Consider the following 22,367-nt stretch of genomic DNA (forward strand, 5'->3'; position numbering starts at 1 on the left):
GTTCAATGTCTGTTATTCCACAAGTCCGCACAAGTCATTGCAACATACTGTATTTCTTGTTATTTTTTCATTCCATCAAACTTCCATTAAACCTTAAGAAGGTGTTTCAAGCTCTTGAAAAAATAAATCTGTTTCACTCCACTTTTGATATACAGTAATTCTTCTACTTTAACGTTCATTTGGAAATAGTCTCTTAAAAAATCTTTGTCAGGGTCTGTAGGCTTGCTACCTTTTTTCTGTTCTGTGGTATTATCCAAAGTTTGATACTCAATATTTCCCTGGTCAAGCTGTTTTAAAAGCCAGAGTTTACGGTTCAAAACACCAACCCATGTGTTTGGATCTTGTGTAGACTGCTTCCAACGAAATGATTGACCGCATGATAAAACGAGCCCAAGGTTTAGTTCCATAGGATTGCAAGGAGAACGATGCCAAATATTCATTGTGAAAATCTTTACACGAGAAATAATAAATTCTCAAGGGAAGTTCAGAAATAAATTACAAAAGAATGAATCAACCAATACACAAAGAATACACTCAGAATATTGCTTAGGAATCGTAAGAATTCTCAAAACCACGAAAAATAGAAATATTATTCCTCCACAACAAATCAACTCAAGAATTCTTTCCAGATACAGTTATTGAATGGTACCATAGAATAACCACCAAATTATTTAATTTAAATGGATCCAAAAAAATTCACTCTTTTTTGGTCGAATCTTTAGATGAATCAGCTCTTTTTGGGAACATGTATGCAAAGAACGAATAAATGAAATACAAGAAAATCAAAGCCACGAAAATGATCACATATTCTTGATATGCGTAAATCAAGATGACGTCATATTTTTTAATTTGAAATCCGTTTTTTCCATATCTCTTACCCCTGGGCGGCTACCGGAGACCCTTTTTCGGAAAACCGCCCAAAACCACTAAAAGTAAATTTTTTTTGAAATTTTCCATTTTGAATAGCTTTCTAGTGATGTGATATCTTTTTTAAATCAGTTTTTCTTGCTGATTCCGAATCTGAAATTCATTTTGTCATAACCGTCACCCTTGGCCTGGTATAGAAGGCTGTTTTTTTACTAAAATCTTCGAATCCAAGGAAAATTGATAATTTGAAAATGTTTGAATTTGAATGAACTTTGAATGAAAAATTTAACGATAACAACTTGTTTTAGATAAGATTTTCATGCTGATTCCGCTGTTTCAAATCAGTTTTTGCATATCTCATACCTATGGCCTGCTACAGGGTCGGCTACATGAGGTTCCTTATTCAGAAAATATTGCAGAAAATGTGCAAAAATCGATATGGCTGAGCAAAAGATTAGAACAGTAGTTTCAGGGTAGTTTCACAAATCTGGTGGCTTTTGCCCTAAGATTGACATCAGAGGAAAAAACCATTAAAGCCCACTGAAAGACTGGGACGTAAAAAAACACTGTCATTGAGTATATTAACAATTTTTAAATAATTTCTTATCAATAGATAAATGAATGAAAACGTACAACTTAAAACTTAAACAAAATTCTAAAAATCATAAAGAAAAACTTGAGAAATTTTATATAAAAACGAAAAAAGCCAATACTAAAAAGCTGATATAAAGATATTTTAAATGAAAAAATGCATCTTCTAAGTTTAAAATTGTCTAACTAAAAATTTGAACCACAATTAAGAAATTCAAAGAAAGAAACATGAAAAGTTTTGGAAATCAAGATAAACAAAAAGTTAATTTAATACAACCCTCTCTCTCAGAATAATGAACACAAGCAAAGTCCTCCAAAAAATATAAAAAAAGCCTATCCCCTAGAAATCGAGGCCCTACCAACTATTCAATCTCAAAGCCTTTCATTTCATTCATTTCATTGTCTTTAAACCTGAATCAACAACTCTTACAGGAATTATCTTAAGGGATAATTTTCGGGTTCATTTCCCTTAGCCAACCCAGGTCAACCATACATCATTTTACCAAACAGGACTTATATGGGATCCTAAGAACTCCAAGAGAACTGAGAATAGTTACTCCACGAGAGCTTATGAAGACACCAGATGCCCGTGAGCTTCGGATCACAACATGCCACCATACAAGAATGGACAACCAATTATTTCACGATTTTTGGTTCATGTAGGGATAGATAATTGAGTCCTTTATTAAGAAAAACTTACTCATAGAGAAAGTAAAACAAGCAAACTACAATTATTTTAAGTTAACAAGGATTAACAATATTTAGTGTTTTAAAGACGCAGAGAGATTTCACAGAAAATTACTCTTCAGTTGCCAAAGGAGTACCCATCTTTTGAGTCATAAGCGGCAGAAGTAAATTCACAATTTTTGATGAAATGACAAATAGCAACGAGATTCTCAAAACTCCTTACCATTTCCAACCAAATGTATATTAATAACATACAACGATCTAATTCATCTTAGATTGTTCAAATTTGGTGGTTAATATTTCTTCATCAGAATCAATTGTTGGCAGTAACCTGGCGATAGAAAAATATAGAGAATTGATCACTTTGTTACTGGAATACCACTGAACCTTAATTCAGATAAAATAATTGTATTTTGGAAAGAGAGCTGCAGTCTCTTTTGCGCTCCTAAAAAAAGCGCACACGTTTTTTTATAAGACCAAACTACATAAGAACACAAGGCTTTGACGGCCAAAATATTACGAACAAGTCGAGGCAAATCAAGAACATTTTAATGGTGAAAATAGGAACATGTTAAGAACATTTTTAGGCTTAAAACTCAAAAAGTCAAGAACATCTTAAGGCTTCAAAAATGTTGAATGTTTTTTATAAAAAAAAATTACGTTGATGGTACTGATGGGATATTTTCTTCAACCCATTTCAAATCATCATCCTGTATTGAACAAAAGGTAGAATGTTGAATGATGTAAACAAAGAATTCGATATGCATCAAGGTTGAGTGTTACTGTCATTTTAAACGTCATGACTTAAGTAACTTGTTTCAGTTAGGTGGTCGGTTCTGAAGCCACTGCATGTTGTCTCGGCCCTATTTGTAACATTTGTACACAGTTGGACATTGGTAAGCCAGTTAAAAAAACTGAAATAGCCCGGAAATGAGACGGTTTGCAATCATTTCTTCCGGTTTCTTTTTTCGAGGCAACAATGAATATAAACCACGGCGAGGCGAGGTTAAACAGACAGTAGTAGTGTAGTTAGTTATCACACTTAAAAGATAATCGAAGAAAATGTGGTAGAACTTACAGCTGATTTTCTGTTCTTGACAGTGGATTTATCAGATGTATTTCGTAATTTCATTCCCTCTAAAAAGAAAACACAAGAAATGAAACTACTATGTGACGAAAACTAAAGTCGATAAAGAACTAATGGGCTTTTCCGGAAATATTCTGTGTCCCCTGTTGAGGATATCGGACATCATTGGGGTTCAATGCTTTCTGGAAATCCAGGGGGTAGGACCTTATAAGAGGGGGATGACATCCATGGGGTACAAGACAAAATATCTGGATATCCAGGGGGTAGAGGACAAAATGCGTGGATATCCGGGGGGCACAGGACAAAATGCATGGATATCCTCAACCCTACTATCCAATTTTTCAAAGTCTATATTTCAAGGTAGACATCTAGGGCCTGTGAAACTCGAAAAAAGGATATCCTCGACAAAGGAGGTTCGAGAAATTTTGTGGAAAAGCCCATCGGAGCGGTAAAGTAGAAACGTGCTTCGCTCTTGATTATTTAATTCGAACCTAATGTACATTTTACCACCATTTTTCTCACAAGGCAAAGTGTGGATCTTGGGTCAGATTTAGTATGGCGATCAATTCTCAAATCAAATAGCCACCCTTTCATGTTCTGCTCAGCTCATAGTCGCTATAGCTTACCGTAAATCTCGTTAAAATGATCATAAGACTGTCTTCTAAAAGTCTTTAGATTACTGAAAATCGCGAGATAAAATAGACTATATCGGCTTTCCGAATTCTTCCCGAATGATTACCCATGATGCATTGCGCAAAAAAATTCACGGACGATATTGACTTTCCGTGAATTTTTTGCGTCATCTTTTGCATCATGGGTAATCATTCGGGAAGAATTTGGAAAGCCGATATCGTGTATTGCTTTTTGATCTATGTAACACTCAACAAAAACAACATCATTCATACCAAAAGCATCAGCGAGTGTGTCTTAAACTCTTAGATTACTGACCGCTCACGTAAATGATTTCAATGCATTTGACACTTTACATTACAAAAAAAAAAACATCATTCATACCAAAAGCATCGGAGAGAGTCATATCATCTTCATCTTCGTTATCCATGTCCATATCCAAAGGAGTGAATGCGTATCTAAAGGATGTTTGAAGGTTTTGTTTTTAAACAAGAGTGGTATCATTTGCTTTACGCGTCAATTCTAATTTACAAGCTTTTTGATATTGAATTGACACGGATCAGTCAGTCAGAAAGAGGGGAAAATTTTTTATTTTTTTTGCTTTTATCAGCACTATAATCAGGACGATAACTTGTTTTACACTTCGCTTGACACTCATTCAGTTTTGAAAATGACTGACACACTAATGCTATGAGAAAATATTATCAAATTGGACGTGGACGTAAATATCAACTTTCAACTTGGGTTCCATTATCTCAATATTTTAAAGATAAGTATTACTAATTACTGGGCATCAAGCAAATAGGCATCAAGTACCATTTTATACTGATTACAAAGTCTTAGGTATAACCCGACCGCGGGTTGAACCCACAACCTTGCGCATCGTAACAGAGTGCTCGACCTTTGCACTATGTTCACACGTTACGGTTCCATTCCGTTCCGAAACAAGTGTGAACGTCAAAATTCGAAACGTCAAAGAAGAAGACGTTACAAAGCAAAACAGATCGAAACGGTTTCGCTCCACTTTTTTCATCGGAACGGAACTGCTCCGTTTTCTCGCTCCGAAATGCACCGAAACCAATATGAACACGCTCGATCCGTAACGAAAATCATACCGGAACGAAACGGAACCTTAACGTGTGTACATGGTCTAATAATAATGTATATTACCTTTGGTTGTTGATACTTGGTCTCCATAGAATCATAATGACAGCCAATATCAAGGCGAAAAGGAACGGCCACAAAGCTTCGTTCAACCAAAACGTCGTTATTGACTTAAAAAGTATGAAGAAGTAAAATTTTACGCGTCAAGTAGAATTTTTAATTTTTAATTTTTGGTGTGCCACTGAACGTCATGTCTGAGATTTTCGTACACCACGTCCCCCTGATTATCTTATGATTTTCACGTCGTTTCTACAATTCACGAAAATATTCAATAAAATTTGGTATAACATCAAACAAAATCGTCCATCCGATATCCGCTATATTTTACAAGTTTTCGAAAAATAAATATAGAACATACGACAAACAGTATCAAAGATTAGTTTACAAATAATGGTAGAAAAATAAAGAAACTTACGACGCAGTCATTGAATCTGTTTTCTTTAATCATGTAAACCATGTATGCCAGTGATGCTGGAAATGAGATGTTTAAGGAAATATTATAAAGAAAGGCTAAAAGTTAGTTTTTGCTGTATAATGTCTTTTCAATGCACTTTTTAAGTGAAGTGCAAGTGTTTCAAATAAGGAAATGAGCCTCTTTTTCCGATTTCAAAAGCCAAGGATCGAAATTTATGGTTTTCTACAACGACAAAGAATCAACTTGGAGTCCCTTATATCATTATCTTCCAGACATATTACCTAATACAGTGAATATGAGTGTGTTGGTGAAATGCCTGTATAATGTCAACTTAATAATGTTCTTTCTGATCCTCAATGTCCGTGTTGTTTGCACCAAAGATGTGAATATCCACCAACATATTGAAACATCCAAAACCGTCAATGGCACCAATGCAAACATCTGCTTATTCGTCATAAAGTCTTTCTAAAGAAGTTATTGAATGGAAGACGTTTGAAATGGGTTTTGAAAGATCATTATGGTGTATGGTGTCTATTCATTTTGGGAAAATTTTTTGTAGGTCCTGTCCCTTAGAATATGTTAAGAACTCATGGGACTAGTTGTAAAAATCTATTAAATTTATTTCAATACATGATAAGAGAACCAAGTATAAAACGAACTAAGACTGCGGAAAGTGACTTGGAATATATACCGAGTTTATCGTTCTAAATCTGCAATTTGAGCTTTACTAAGCTCGACGTCAATCGACACTTAAATTATCAGCCGGATTGAGAGAGAATGATATGAGTGAAGGTAAGAGTCTAGGGAAATAATGGCGATAGACTCTCTACCTTCACTCATATGACAGGGAATAGTAAAATACAACAATACACTTGTCCAGATGGAAACCATGTCAGTGTAATAGCGCTTCGTCATGCAAACGTCGTGATTATTACTTCTCTCATTTGACCGAAATTCAATCCCACAATCCTTTTCGTCTTAATTTAAAAGTTGTGAAAGTTATTACTTGTTCTTTGTAATTGAGTGTAATTTGCGTGCAAGCGTAATAAACGCAAAGGGTTATGGGATTGAATTTCAGTCAAACATAAAAATCAATGTCTATTTTTAGATTCGCGACGGTATGCTATTAGAGTAATTTTCTTGAAAGTGGTTTCCACATGGTATCAAAAGTGCACACTTAAAGAGAATGGACTTCAGTTACCTCATCTCTGACTCTCATACATGCTTCAACTGAAGCCAAAATGAAATAAGCACCGCCCACAATCATCACTTTGTGTAACGTTTGGCCGAGACGTGGTCTAAATAAAACAAAATTTTGAAATCATTATTATAAACAAACCATAGTAAAATAGAAACAGGTGACCAGTGAATAGTGCAACTTTCTAAAGGTAAATTCAATGCAAAAAGACAACCTGGAAGAGCACCTAAGAGATGGCATAGTTTCCTGGTAGGTTATGGTCCCCTCTTGAAAATTGAAAAAAAATCTTCAAAAAAGGGGGGTTATGGACACTACGGATGGAGAGATCAAGTCAGGAAAGAGTCTGAACTTCCACTGCCGACAGCAGAGAGAAGAACAATGGATAAGGCTGCTTGGCCGACAAGGAGCACCGAGGGGCACCGATGCCTAAGCTGATAAGGTCAAGTAAGTCAGTAAGTCATCAAGACCTTCTGATTTACTTCACGGGATCGCTTGATCTTTCTCTTTGGACTAAGGGTGCTGCCATTTGATAACAACGGCTGATTTGATTTTCATTGCATATTCATATTGATTTTTACCATATTTCGTCAAAAGATTATGTTATCGGGGGTGGGGGGCATCAGACCTACGCATATCAAAAGTCCATCCATATTTTATTCCTGTTTATTCCCTTATAGTATCAAATTGGGAAAAAGATTCTTTTTATGCTTTAAATACTTTTGCTCAAATTGTTTTAGATTTTCAATCGGCCTTAAAAGTATAAACTTTACTCGTGACGCCCACACGCTACCAAAGAAATCACAACAAAAAGATATCTTACTTAACAATACCAAAACCAATACTGACGATGACAACCAGGATTCTTGCCAGAGCACGTTTTGCGCATGACACAATCTCAGCGAAATACAACAAGCCGTTAGCTATAAAAGAAAATTAAAAGTCTGAAAACATCTTTGTATCGCATGTAAAGATCGGGATTGTCATGAATCGGCAGGCAGAGGGTGAGCTGCTAACTGTTATTTCTCACCCAATAATGACCTCTCAAAAGTTATTCGCCTATCAGTCAATTAGTATAAACTGCCATTCTGAACATCAACAATAGAGTCATATATCACTCTCTTAAACGTTTTATAATAACTTAAAGAGAAAAAAACGCTGAGTTTTGTTTTTTGATTTTTGTGACGTCAATTCTGGTTCGGAGTTCGAAAAAGAAGAGGCTATAATGTCTTAACGTCAGAAAAACGTTCGAAAATAAACGATCATAACTCAAAAGAACTTTCGTTTTCTCTTTCGAATCCAATTAAAACCCGTGCTGACCTCAGCGAATATACCATGGAACTGGAACAAATCTCGAGACCCCTATTTAACTTCGGTCGTTCTCTTTAATTGAAAAGACAAACCTTGGCCATGATGACTGATACTTTGGTATTCAGAATAAAAAAGTGCGTTTTCAAACATTCCTGTAAAACAGAAAAATTGAAATAAAGTATTAAGTAATAACAATAAAAGCACTAAGCACTGATTCTTGAACTTGTAAAATAGAGTTATTTTTCTACCTCCCTGATTACGATTATACTATAAACTCCTAAAGTGGACGGGAGATATATGAAGAAATCTGAAATATGAAGCTTGGTAGAACATTGTGTGATTGAAACGTCTTACTAGCGTATTAGTAGACCAACATTTTGTAAACAGTAAAATTGAAATCTTAAGAAGCTTTCATTAGCTAGTCTTGAAATTGAGAAAGGTCCAGACTACCGCTGAGATTTACTCAGGAACAAAATAAGTCTTTGCAACTACATCAAAAGTCTGTTAAGTCTGTCTCTTTCTGGCTTTCATGTAAAAATCGTGATAGTGTAAATTAGACTAGTTCTTTTGTAAGCGGTTTCCACATGGCAAAAAAATCGGAATTTTGATACTTATCCTAGACAGAACTTTATTACAACTTTAATTAATATTATTCTATCTGCTTTTACTATGAAAAAAAAATGAATAAAAACCAATCAAAATACCCAGTGCAATAACTCCACCGATCCAAAATTGTACACGTAACAAGTCTTTCCAATTACAACAAGTGGCAATGAACCAACCAATGGCGTATGCCAAATAAATTAAAGACATCACACCATAAAACTAAAAAGAAAAAAGCCACAGTTACAGCAGTAAAAGATAAAATCATCAGGATTTTTACTAGGGTTTTTACTTGTGTATCAAAATTCTATTTTACTTTTTTTACACAAAGTCAAAGACTTTTTAAGGTCTTTTTTATGGTTTTCCGGTCATCGGACGCTGCTCTACTAGAAATCAATTGTAATGACGTGAATATAAGTTTACCGGAAGAAGCGGGTAAATCATTGCTGATAAATATGATCCCTTGTGCACAGAATCAATTCGCCCTAAAAATATAAATGGTTAGAAATCACATTATTTTACGGGTTGAGAAGTCTGATAAAAAGTGCTAAAGATATGAAGGGGGTATAGAAGTTTTTTTTCTTTCATGATGTCCTACATGAACTGGATTTAGACGAGTTAAATTTTTCAGCTGTTTTTTTTTTTTTCAATCTTTTCAAGCAATCCGAAGCAATATTTAACTGTAGTAGTGGAATAACTGACTAATTGTATGTTTTCAACAGCTTGAACTTTTATTGAACTTTCATTCAACTAACCAGATGATGGGAGAAGAATATCTCGAAACGTAGCCAAACATAAATCTCCTGATCCAAGCCACGACATTCCAATATTTATTCAATTTAGTTAAGGTTTTAGGTCGACCAATAAAATTGGGGTTTGCAAAATACCGTTTTTTTTAATTACCCTTAATTGTCACTTCATCTGTAGATTCGAATGTAAGGGCAACGATAAATAGACCAGTCATATTTGTACGTAATTCATTCCTCTGAAAATAAAGGAGTGCAATAGTTATCAAAATTTAGCACATTTCTGTAATAAGTATTTAATAGATACTTAACAATGAGGTTTAAAAAAGCGTCTTGGAAGGGACTGGCAAGATGGTTGATTTTCGAATATTTTAGAACCTGTGGTACCCTGGTCGAATGGACCCTTTTAAGCATTTCTCACCTGTTTTTATTCTAAATAGCCCCCGGGGGGGGGGGGGTACTAGGGTTGCGAGCTGACGGGGGGGGGGTGCCGCCCGACTTTCGAACTTTGGACCCTTACCGGGACTAAAAAAGAGAAAACCAAGGAAAATTTTGTGAATTTTACGATCCTTAGCGGGACTTATTTGACCAATTTTGACCAAATTTCGATCTTTCAGGGGGTAAAAAGTTGAAATTTTCCTATCTTCCGACCCTTAGTGGGACTGAAATTTGATTTTCTGATTTTGGAAGTCCAAAAAAGGTACCCTTAAGGGCGGCACATACCATACCCTCCATTTGCCTAAGTACCCTCCCCCTCCATTTGCCTAAGTACCCTCCCCCCAAGAAATAGCCTTTGCAAAAAGTAAACTTCAAGTGCATTGCAGAAAAAATTCATTATAAAAGAAAAGGGAGAATCAAAATTCAATATGATAATTAGCTTACAAGATGACTGAAATGCAGAACTTTAGTAACAATCTGAGATCTCAATTCACTTTTTCGGACTCTGTGTAAAAGTTGCCTTCTAGAAAAAAAAATGTTTTCAAAAGCAAACTTACACCAACTTGATGTGCAAGCGGATCTTTCTTATATGAATCCTTTGTTGTTTCTTTTGATTCAGGTGATGCAGTTTTTACAACTGGGACTGGGACAGCAGTTGCGGCAGGTTCATTTTTTACAGGTTTATTAGTTTTGACCATCTTTACTGTTGGAAGAGCTTTGGCCATTTTTACTGTTGGAAGAGGTTTAGATGTTGTTTTCAATGCTGGTTTCTTTTGAGAATTCTTCTTAGGTTTGTCTTCAGGTGTGCCTGCTGGATTGCCTGCTGCTTTGACTGCTTTGACATTGCTTCCTGGCTTCTGTGTTAATAATTTGTCTTGTAACTTCTTTGCTGCTAATGCTAATGTTTTTTTCAATATATTTTTACCTTCTTCAACTGTGGCAGGCTGAATTCAATACAAAAAATATATAGTGCTAGTGGTGATAAATTGAAACAAACAGTTTTTAGAACTCCTAGAGATTTATGAAACAATATCAAGTCAATTTGAAAGAGCTGTTTTCCTTAAATTTCTTCATCAGCTATTTCTAGTAAAGATTTGGCAAATAGCATACCGCAGTGATTCTAAAAATAGACATCAAAATTACTGTTTGTCCGAGTTTTAATCCCATCATCCTTTGCATTATTTGCTTTTGCAAGTCAATTACACTTTTATTGATAATACAAAAGTAATAACTTGCACGCATTACAAATCAATATGAAAAGGATTGTGGGATTGAATTTTGGTCAAATGTTAAAAGTAATAATTATGACATTTGCATAGCATTGTGCTATTGGAAGAGTAAACAATTTTTGTACTCATTTTTCATTAAAAATTTAATAGATGAAAAAGTTGATACTTAAAGGAATCCACTTTTCAGAGATTACTTAAAAACTTACCGGTTGCGGTTTGGCAGTGTCTTCAGCTCTTCGCTTTCGAATAGCATGTTCTATATCTCTTCTGATTTTTTTCTGAAAGCGAGAGAAAAACAACATACATATCGTATTGGAAAAATGATAGGCACCTCAGAATTTATCAATCTTAATTCATTTTAGAACCAGGGTGGTAAAAAGACGGAGGAGGAATAGCCTTCAAGGACACTCAGGAAAAAATAGTCAATCAAGCCAAAGCTCAGTACTTGCAAATCAAAACTTTGCATTTGCAGCCTAACTGAAGTGGGAAATATTTATTTGAGCAATGTGAATATTTCTTTTCAAAAAGAATATTTCATTGGGTAAAAACTTACGTCAAGGGAAGATAGAGCATGGTCATGACATGGGATATTGTTGTAATCTTTTTCCAGCTGAAAAAGAATAAAAAATGAATAAATTTTATACATCAACCTGATCACCCAAAGGGTGATTTGAATATTTCATTAGATATCAGCCTTTTAAAATTAACCTTTACCACGCCGAGGCCGTAAATTTACGTTTTAAGCTATAGCCGAGGCCGTAAATATACGTTTTTCGTGCGGTTTTAAGAAAAGCCGCCCTAGCGCCTTAAAGACGCCTTTAAATCCCGGGGATTACTGAGGTTAAGCATACCAGGATAATCACGACGACGGACGAAAAATGTAATAGGGTAGTGAAAATACGAAATTTGATTGGTTGAAACTCACTAGCCTGTTAAATTTTCGTTCGTCGTCGTGATTTTGCCGATTTACTTAACCTCACTAATGTCTTATATGACGGAGAGAAAATGTAAACAAACTATTTTCAATAGTTTGAAACCACCTACTTTCGATTTTAACTGTCAAAACAAACTGGAAAATTAGGCAAAATATTCTTTGGGAAATTATGAGCTCATTGACTGCTGTAACTAACTTTTAATGTTTATTTAGTGGAAAATGGTTTGTTTTATTGGTTGGAAATGTTATGTATTGCTTGTTTGTAGTTTAGTCAGTGTTTGAGGTAAGTTTCTGCCTCTTTATTCTTTAGTATGACGGTACATTAAGGGTGAGGACTGGAGGCTTGTCGGCCGTCATTGACCGTCACCGAAACCCAAGTTAAGGCTTCTGATAAGGCTGCAAAGAGTTTCAAAGTGTATATACTATGTTATTTCTATTGCTTTCATGCTGGTTGATGATAGGAAAGTCATTTTTAGCTGTTTTTAGTGATATTTCCCATAAAAATTACCTCAAGGGGCCTCTGCCTTACGTGCCTCTGATTTACGTGGAAATTTTCTCGAAAACCAAGGTTTTCTAAAAATGAATTCTGCCTTTTCTAGTAAAGGTATGATTGTGATTTTTTGGCTAGCAGTTATAGTTATAATGGTGGAAACAATGAGCCAGGAAATTATGGTATCGCAAATGTTCTCCCCACTTTTTTTTTAACCGGAACTTAAAATTTTGAAAAATATGACAAATTGCGTTTTGAATTTTTTTCAACTCTAAGGCAGAAGACTACTGTGTCACCATTGATGGAGGAAAATCCTTTATTTTAACATTTTTGGAAAGCAGGATAGTTGGGCTTTCCAGAATGGGCTTATTTTTTTGAATCGGTTTAGTAGATCAAAAGTTATGACGGAAAGCGTAAAACTGTAATTTTTCCCAAAACGACAAGGCGTGCACGGGGTGAAGTTCCCAGAGAGAAGGCGTGGTAAAGGTTAAATGCTCTCCACTGGTTAAGTTTAAAAAAAATTCAAGACAGTCAAGTCTGGAATCAAATACTTATTTGTTTAAATAGTTATTGTCGACCGCCGGAGACGGTTTCTTTCATAGTGGTACTCTAATCTCGTTTTGCCTTGGCTCATTACTTTGTTTACAATTTACTTTCGGTTTTTTAACTAGATTACCCAGGTGTTTCTCTTTTTTTCCCTGAATGTCTTTTATTCGGAATTGAATAATCGAGACATTAAAAATGACTATATTGTAATCTGTTTTCAATGAATAATCTAAAATGTACTGGAGATGACATGTAGGCGTTGATAATGTGCGCGCGCTCTTTCACGAGCGTGAGATGAGTGATGGAAGGCGGTCGTTTCAGTGTGGTTTACATCCACACTGTGACCTAGTTTATTAACTCAGTAAAACGAGAAAAAAAATTATTGAAAGAACATGAAAACTCACTTCTCTTCCTTTCTTTTGAATAATAAAGAAACACATAAATAAATGTGACATTGACTTTATACTTACCAATGGGGTTTTGTCTCTGGGAAGATGACAGAAGTGATGATAAAGGTTAATCTTGACAGAAAAATGTTTCTTCTCTCCTGCTGGACTGCAATGCATGGTGTATGTGATAAGAGAATCTTCATACATCGTTTTTGTTAAGTTGACCGACTACAAAAAGATGAAGAGAGATTTCATTATGATTAAACTTTCCATATTTGAGCTGAGCATACACTTAAAATTTGCAGCAGTATTGTAGTAACAGTATGGAACTGATAGCATATTGAGGCTGTTTTGAGAGGGGGCTGTGAATAAAACATAATAAAATCTTTTTACAGCCAAAAGATTGATGTTTTGCGAGCAAAACTAACACCAAAATAGGTAATTCATAACATAAGATTCTTTAAGAATTAATAAAAAAATGATTGGCGTCATCAAAAAGATGATATTTATTCTGATCAAAAATGTTGCTACAACAACTGATGTACTTTTAAACACACACAGAAATGTCGCCATTCAAAGTTCCTAATTCTGTCCGTTGTTACCAACATTTTACCAGTATCTGACCGAACCAAAGATTTTCAAAGCATTTTTCTATCAAATACCCCCTAACACTGGCGGATTTAAGACAATAGAGCAAGTACGTACGTCGGAAACACGTTCATTTTTAAAGGAGAATGCTTATTTATAATTGTAGCAATTTTCCAAATTCTTAATTATTGTCTATTTATGAAATTTGAAATTTTTGGTATTTCTGAATCTTTGGGTCTCTCATTAAAACCAAAAACTTCATATTGGAGCTCTGATAAAAAGCAACTATCTTTAAATTCAGAAATACCGTCAAGTTATTATTATAGTTTTTTATGATAAAAATGCCTAAGTTTTAAGGATGCCAATATCCAAATATGAAATAAATTGAAAATACACCTTTGTACATTGAGTTGATGACAGATCAAAATAAAGCCTCCTACACCTAGACTTTGAATCAAGGCTCCCAGGACTTAAGGCCCTTTTGAATAAGGTAAAGTAGTTGTTACACAATTCTTCCAGTTAGTCACACTAGCGCACCACCGAAACGTGTATCAAAAATTAATGCTGCAAAGGGCTTTTATCATTTTCTTGACTTGTAAGCAAAGAATGCCTCTCAAAACTTCAAGGAAGGATTTATCAAAAATTAACCAGGAGCGTTTTAATGAAATTCGCCCTTGAAAAATTTATTTAGAGATTTCCTAATTATTGCTGGAAAATGTTTCATGATAGAGGTCTCCAAACTGAGCAGAAAGTGTATATACACAACAAGTTTCCAACTTTCCTACATCAATGGTAAAAAAGGTCTTTAATTTATAAATTATGCATTGGAAATTCCCCATTTTTCTTCATTCTTTGACCACAAGAGAATTCTTTGAGTATATTCATATTTAGTTTATTTTAAAGAGCTCTATCGCAAGTAGCCTTGAGATTCGTGCTATGATTTCTTTATTCATATTCTGATCTGTTCTGATGGCAAAATGAATAACATGGTCAGGGCTGATAATTTGAAAGTTAATAATAACAAAAATTAATACATTGAAATTTCCCACCAACAAAACTGTTGATAAGAATCTTCCAATCAAAACACATTGTGTCAGTGGTTACACTCATCTTTGGAGCAAAACCTATATACTGTATTGTTAAACTTTTTTCTTCTGCAAGTGAGTCAAGGGAAAATAAAAGCTATTTTGTTTTTGAATTAGAAAATGGACTCACAGCTCTAACAAGTCAAGTATACAACAGATTTATACACAAAGACGGGTTCTCCTGTCTATATCATCAGCTAACTTGCATCACTTGAGGGAAACATGCTTAGACTCTAATTTACAGACCAACTAAAGCATGGAGTTCTTCTCTTCAAAGTGATGACATGGAGACATAATGACAACAAAAATCAGCCAACATTTCATGACGTACGAATTTCCAATTCTTTTTCTTTGTTTCCTTCAAAAAGGCCTTTGCTGATTAGAGAATTAGAGAGCAAGAGATAAAAGAGGTAAGACTAGCCTAGTTTCTAATCTTGTAGGCAAGTTTCTAGGCCTTTTCTGTTACCGTCAACTGCTCTAACTTGGAACTATCTGACAAAACATGGGACGACCATTCTGCCACCATTTCACCGAACCTCCAAAGTCATTTAATTAACATACCACGATTCATAGATAGCAAATAATGTGAGTACGCTTCTCTCACCAGGTAGGCTTTCACACCGCAAAAGGAACAAATCTTTGCGGCGAGAAACGTGTAAATGCGATCGAGCGCATTCGCACAAGCGTCCAAACACAGATATAAAAAAAGTTTGTTCTTCTGCGGAAAATTGTGAGATCTGTTATCGACACTCAGTAACTTTGACATGCCAATCAATCACACACACTGGAAAAAGAGTCTCTAGAGAAAAACAACACAAAAAATGGCGTCAAGATGTGAGCAGTGTGAGTGTGATTAAGTTGTTAATTACTTCTTCAAGTTATGTACTTTTAAAATGCTTTAAAAATACATTTAGTTGTGATTATGAGATAGTGAAAGTTTGATTGATAAACTTTGAAGTATCAAAACCAACTTGTTGTCAAAGAGATTTACCGTCAACTGCTCTAACTTGGGACTATCTGACAAAACATGGGACGGCAATTTGGCCACCATTTCACCGAACCTCCAAAGTCATTTGATTTGAGTTAATGAACGGCGTATTAAAAAATACACAATTTCTCTTTCGCACTGTGGTTTTTAAATCAAAAAATGAAAAAATTCCGTAGTGGAACACACGTGAATGTCTGGAACGAAGAAGACCAAATTAGTGGCAAAACGATGAAGCGTTTGACGTCACTCACGCGGCAAGTTATACACTCGCTATTTGTTAATCCCATTGGGCGATAGGCGGTAGGCAGCGGGCGTTCTCAAATTCTCCAATCAGCTTCCAGTCATTTTGAATGAAAACAAAAACAGTGTTCCCAGCACTTAAGAGAAATATTTTTCCCTGACTTTTTCCAAAAAAAAGACCTTTTTCCATGACTTTTAGATTGACCAAGGTGCCTTTTTCCCTGACCTTTCGCTCCAACAGTATTTTGAAAAACACCATATTGAGAAGGCCGTGATACACTGGTCAATATTAAATCAATATTCAAAACTGTTACTATATATGGATATAAATCTAAAATTGATCGCTTCCTTACACTTATCAATAATCTAAATTATATTCAATCATAGAATATTATAATTTGGGCCCTTGCACTTGCTCAAAGTTATAGGTAATAATGCAAACAATAGGAACACTTGCCCATTGTTCAAGAAGAGAAATTTTTTCTCTCTCTCTCTTGGAGAAGAATTGAATGGAAAGTGTTTGTTTACATAAGCGAAATCAATAGTTTTTCCTTTCTTTCTATTGTTGAATATTGACTGGAAGGGGAATTAAATTGAAAAATTTCAATTTAAATCAACTCTCGCTCAATAATCGAACAATAGAGCACTTTCATAAATTTGAACATCATTTAAATTCAACTTTTTTACCTTACATTCAGCAATATTAGCTCAATAAAATTTTTGATCTATTTATAGTAACAGTTTTCGAATATTGATTTAATATTGACCAGTGTATCACGGCCTTAACACAATTTCAATACATATATTTTTTTAAAAGCGAGTCTACTAAAACCCCACTAAAACCAGGATACAAAAGGGGTACCGTCGTATGTAAAGATGAACGTGCTATCATTTGAATGAAAACTTTCCTCTTTCTAAAAAGATTTTCTTCAATATGCACTATTGCTGATAATCCTTTCTTCATTCCAAGATAATAAACATTACTTTTGTCAATTTACATTCATTTTAAGAAAATAGCTCCTAATTTAGTCACTCATTTTATTCACAACTCATTATAAATATTATTAGACACGTGCAATTTATATCATCATGTAGCAAATTTCAAAACTAGGATGAATGGGAAAACATTTTAGGTTTGCTAGATTCAAAAACTTTATCTTATAGGCTCTACCTATACACAGGCCGAAAAAACTATATCCTGCAATATCAAAACTAAAATCATATCATACAGCTGTATGAGCTAAAAATATAATCCAACAGTTGAATTTCTAACTTAAAAAGTGAATAATAACGTTTAAGTTCGCTCAAAAAATATTCTGAGATCTACTTAAGTTTTTGGCGTTTTGCTTCTATTTGTGTATGTAAGTCATCAAGGTCCTCATTGAGTTGATTCTGTCTTCTTTTTAAAGCATTAGCCTTAGTAATCAAAGAGACCATTTCGTTTGGGCGTTTTTCTGCCTCACTGACTAGATTTACGAAATCACTGTCGAGAACGAGCAAATCGATTTTATTTGTTGATATTAACAAGGAAAAAGCTAACAAAATTAAAAATAAGCTTCCAGACCAGGGTTTAAACGGACTATGCTCTATCTAGCATTTTATATAAGATATCTGTGATTTCAACACCTCATACATTCGCTCCCCCTATACTTATTTAACATTTAACGGAAAATGGTAGAAATTAATGAGGCTATAATTTTACTCGATTGTGGCTCTTAAAGGACCCAATTATCAGAAACTGAACAAAAATACTCACAAAATGGTTGAATTAAAACATTCTAAGAACATTTTAGGCTTAAAACTCAAAAAGTCAGAAGACTTGAAAAATTTATAATGTTTTTTTCACGTAGATCAAAAAAGCTTTAAAAAGCAAAAATTGTATAAAAAATGGTGGTTCTTTGATGGCTCTACTGGATAGGGCCAGTAGCGTAGACAAGAGGGGCGCAAAATTTGTGTAGGAGAGCAGATTTTTATGACACCATTATCTCCCAATCATAATGTAAAAAGATGATAACTGTGTCATAAAAATCTGCTCTCCTACATAGAGTTTAAGCCCCTCTTGTCTACGCTACTGCCTATCGGTATTTTCATTCACCCCTCTACTATAAGTATACTTGTAGCTGGCAGCGAGCGTGTTAACAGAGTGCCGCTTTCACGCTCTTCGAGCCCTCTTCGTGTTTAGTACATTAAGAATTTACAACGAAATTTTCTCCGATGTTCTACTCAGAAAAAAGAATGTCTAAATTTACGCCGTTTCTAACAAAACGACTGGACTTACACTAACTTTGTCTTAACCAAAACATTGGAGTATAAGACTCTAATCACTTGGATGTTGACTCACTTAAGTTAATTTAAAGCACGTTCAAAGTATCTTTTAAAAGCAATAAAATGGCAAATTTATCATAAATTAATGACAATGATAAAAAACGCAACTCACTTATTAGCGATATTGGACCACAAGTTTCATTTTTATCATTTTGACAAATTAATTGCAATTAAAATTTTGTAGTAAATTGGAGAGGCTTATCGTTTATTTTAATTTTCCTGTTGAATTTTCCTAAATTATCATTGAAGAGAGTTAATAACAATGCCTTTATTGTTTGAATTCTGAAACAAGGGTTTATTGATTAGTTTTTTATGATATATTTAGAAGCACGTTTCCTGATATTTTCGTTAATTAATGGATGCACTTACTCAGCGCAAAAATGTCAAAGTGATTTTTTAATCATAGGTATTAAAATCTAAATATCAAGCTTACAAGCCCATCTTTTGACTTTGCCTTTTTTCATGTCCAAAATCTATTTCAAATAATATTTTTTCAAAATTCATAATATGAAAAAAATATTTTTGGTCTCTTTAAATTGGCGATTTCACAGATTTCAGGACCGTGCCATCAGGAACTTGATTCCAAGCTGAAGAAAAAAAGAAACACACAAAGCCAATCTTTTGACTTTTGCCAAACTCAGAAAAAATTTATCTGACTAAATTTTTTTTCTTTAAAATGACGATTTCAGGACCATGCAGTAATTAGAAACTTTACTCCCAGCTGAAAAAAAAAGAAACACACCCATCAAGCGTGTCACATCCGCTCGCACGGAAACCAGAGTTCGACAATAAATTTATCATTTAAAACGCCGAAAGGACGGAGCCATACACGCTTTTTTTTATAAGAACAAACTATATAAGAACATAACGCTCCCATGGCCACCCAAAATATTAAGGACAAGTTAAGAACGTTTTAAGGCTCTTTGAACTTTAAAAGACCATAATTTCTCAAAGAAATTGCACAAAATTTCTCACAAAATGGTGGAATTAAGAACATCTATAGAAATTTTTAGCCTTAAAAACTGAAAATTTTAAGAACATCTGAAAGCTTGAAATTTTTTGATGCTCTTATAAAAAAATGTGACGGCCTAGACTGTGTGGACGACTCAAATAATTAGGCAAACAACCATCCGAGGAAAATCTAAATTAAAAGGTAATTAATTACCAAGACATCATATAATAAGAAAAGTCTATTTGCTACTTAACTACACACTTTTTTTTCTCAAAGAAACAGTTAATTTGGGCTCAAGCTTGGTTGTTCTATTTTTTTGAAATTTTCAGGCCTAAATGTTCTAAGCTTAGTTTCTTTACATAAAAATTTGAGTTTATGTGTCCAAATCTGTCAAAATCAGTATTGTTCTTAATTTGTTCTCAGTTTTTGACCAATTTCACCAATTTCATCTCATGTTCTTATAAAACGTTTCTTATAAAAAATGCGTGTTATTAGTTACTATAACCATAAAAAGTCAGACCAGCAAAATTAACATATAAGTGACTTCCCACGAGTGAATTTAAACATCAAAAGAGCCGCTAAGAACTGACATGAGAATAAATAGACCATCTCAATTAAAATGATTTTAATGTGGTTTTTAAAATACCTACATAAAGTAACTTGATGAAGATGTTGGACTTCAGTTGCCGCTGACCAGACTGTGATGTCGTCACAGATCCATAAAGCTTAATACTAATAATTGTTCATTAATTATGCAGCTTATTTTTAAGGATGTTCAAATTGCATAAAAACGTGTGACCGAAGCAAAATATTGGGCCCAATAAAAAACGTTCTACTTTATTTGGAAAACGAATTTTAGAAAATATGACCTTTAAATTTACAAGTAGACCAATAGAAACAAAAGATTACATCAATTTGAAAAAAATTGTCACTCCTTGAATCATACTTTTTCCTAAAAACATTTCTCTATTTCTCCAATTGTTTACCGTAACTTACTTGCAAAACAAAATATACCTTCCTTTAAGACTCCCAGTAGCTTACGAAGCAGTCCCGTCCCCAGGACCGCCCCTCGTAAGAATTACCAAAATTTGTTAATTACGCAAAATAGCCCAAACTAAGCCTTAATTTCCTGCCCTACCATCAGCACACAGCCTCTTTGAGCACCCATTAAGATTGATTTTAATGAGATGATAATGACAAAGAATAACGCCTGTGAAAGATCCATTGATTTTCATCTTCCAGATATGTCATTACCATTTAATTTAAACGGCCTTTGGCGACCCCCTATCTATGTTTTTATTGTTGCATTGGCCATAGCTTTTTGTTTTAACAGTAAGAGAACAATAAAAAAACAAAGGGAAAATATATAAAAGTTGTATTGGCCAATCAGAAGTGTCTAATCGTCAGAAAACCTAATTGACGTCATAGAAGGAACAGAGAAACCAAAAAAATACTGGAGAAACGCAATATCGGAATTTTTGAAACCCAACAAGACTTTTTCGAACGGAAAAAAAAGCTGAAATTTGAGCCTAAGAGAGTGTATAATAATGGAGCTCTCTAATATTTTGCAGACCTCAGAGAGGGTACTTATATGAGTTTAGACATATTACTTGTCAATTTTTTAAGTCAGACAATACTCTTATACGAAGAAGTACCCACAACTTGATCAAACTTAAGCACGTGGGCGTTCTTAGAATGTTGAGTGAACGCTAAAGGACATTTTAGGCCCTTACTTTGCGTACTTAAAACAAATACAACAAGAGAGAGAGAGTCCGTTTGATTTCAGATTGTGAGAAAATTAAATTTAATAATGTATTTTTTGGCACGCTTTGACGTTCAAATGCCATATTCAGTAAAAGGGCTTGTGAGTTTTTGGTTTTGAACTCTAAGTTGAAATTTAAGGAATGTGTTTCAATTGTTTAGGGGAATATTGAATACCAGCTTGAATTTATGGAGAATTTTTAGTGAGGACTTGAAGTACGGTTGGAATGAAATTTTTCCTGTACTTTAATTTGTCACGAAATATTTTGAAAGTCGGCTTAACCCTTGGTGTTTCATGCTCCCTGACATTAGGTAATAGACCCAAGCAATAGCAATATAAAAATTAGGATGAAAGATTAGATGATTTCAAACGGGGCAAAAAAATTAAACATGGAGCTGGACCTTTTTTAGCCGATGCACTCAACTGTTCTCTAGCCGTCTAGTTCAGTGGTTTTGGTCAAAGACAAATTGTAAGAAAACTTATTTCAATAGTTAAATTTGAGAACTGTCCTCACCACACCACAAGTTTTGCCATTTTTCAACTTATTGTCGGTGGGTACAAAAATCGGAGCATAGTTTTTTTCCACCAAGGATGATATTTTTGCCAACTTTTTTATTGGGAAGGGGTCCCAGTGGATCTGTGAGAGGTGGGTGTGAGTGATTTTTCCTTCAATAACCACAGTTTGCGTGACAAGCAATTCATGATTTCGAGTTTGATAAAAAAAATATGGTTTTTCAACGCCTCTCCCAAAACAAAACTAGCTTGAAAAAAAGGTTTTAAAAATGGTGGCTTTTTGTTGATTTAGGATTTGGCTTATCCCGTGGGGGGGGGCAGATTATCATGTGAGATTCAATAACCGCAAAAAATGTTTGTTTTCCTGCCAGCGATGTGATTTTCTATCATTTTTTTGCAATAGCAAAAAGACCACAGTGTTTTTTTGTCCGATAATTTATGAATATTCCCAGGGTCCAAACGTGGGGCTAGAGTGAAGAGACAAATTGTCACATGGTTAAATCCTGATGAAATCTTGGGTTAAGGTTTATTTCGATTTTTTCAAAGGTTGCAGGACATGCAGGCATCATTTAGGACCCATTTCGAGCTGATT

At 34.4% G+C, this 22,367-nt stretch overlaps 1 protein-coding gene across 1 annotated transcript; it reads right to left on the minus strand.

Annotated features, from left to right (window-relative positions):
* Positions 1–2,347: 2,347 nt before the first annotated feature.
* Positions 2,348–13,550, minus strand: LOC136822444 (transmembrane protein 87A-like). Its single transcript, XM_067078706.1, has 17 exons — positions 13,404–13,550; positions 11,517–11,573; positions 11,170–11,241; positions 10,292–10,678; positions 9,454–9,535; positions 8,974–9,035; positions 8,652–8,772; positions 8,040–8,099; positions 7,460–7,559; positions 6,643–6,739; positions 5,723–5,906; positions 5,442–5,497; positions 5,033–5,136; positions 4,247–4,320; positions 3,224–3,282; positions 2,806–2,855; positions 2,348–2,476 (listed from the first exon to the last, which is right to left on the minus strand). Exons 1-17 carry the CDS (start codon positions 13,527–13,529, stop codon positions 2,407–2,409), a joined length of 1,761 nt encoding a protein of 586 aa, XP_066934807.1. The 5' UTR covers positions 13,530–13,550; the 3' UTR covers positions 2,348–2,406.
* Between the last annotated feature and the right edge of the window lie 8,817 nt (positions 13,551–22,367).

This window comes from Clytia hemisphaerica, unplaced genomic scaffold, assembly GCF_902728285.1.
Source record: "Clytia hemisphaerica strain Z4C2 unplaced genomic scaffold, Clytia hemisphaerica genome assembly, whole genome shotgun sequence".
Lineage (NCBI taxonomy): Eukaryota > Metazoa > Cnidaria > Hydrozoa > Leptothecata > Clytiidae > Clytia > Clytia hemisphaerica.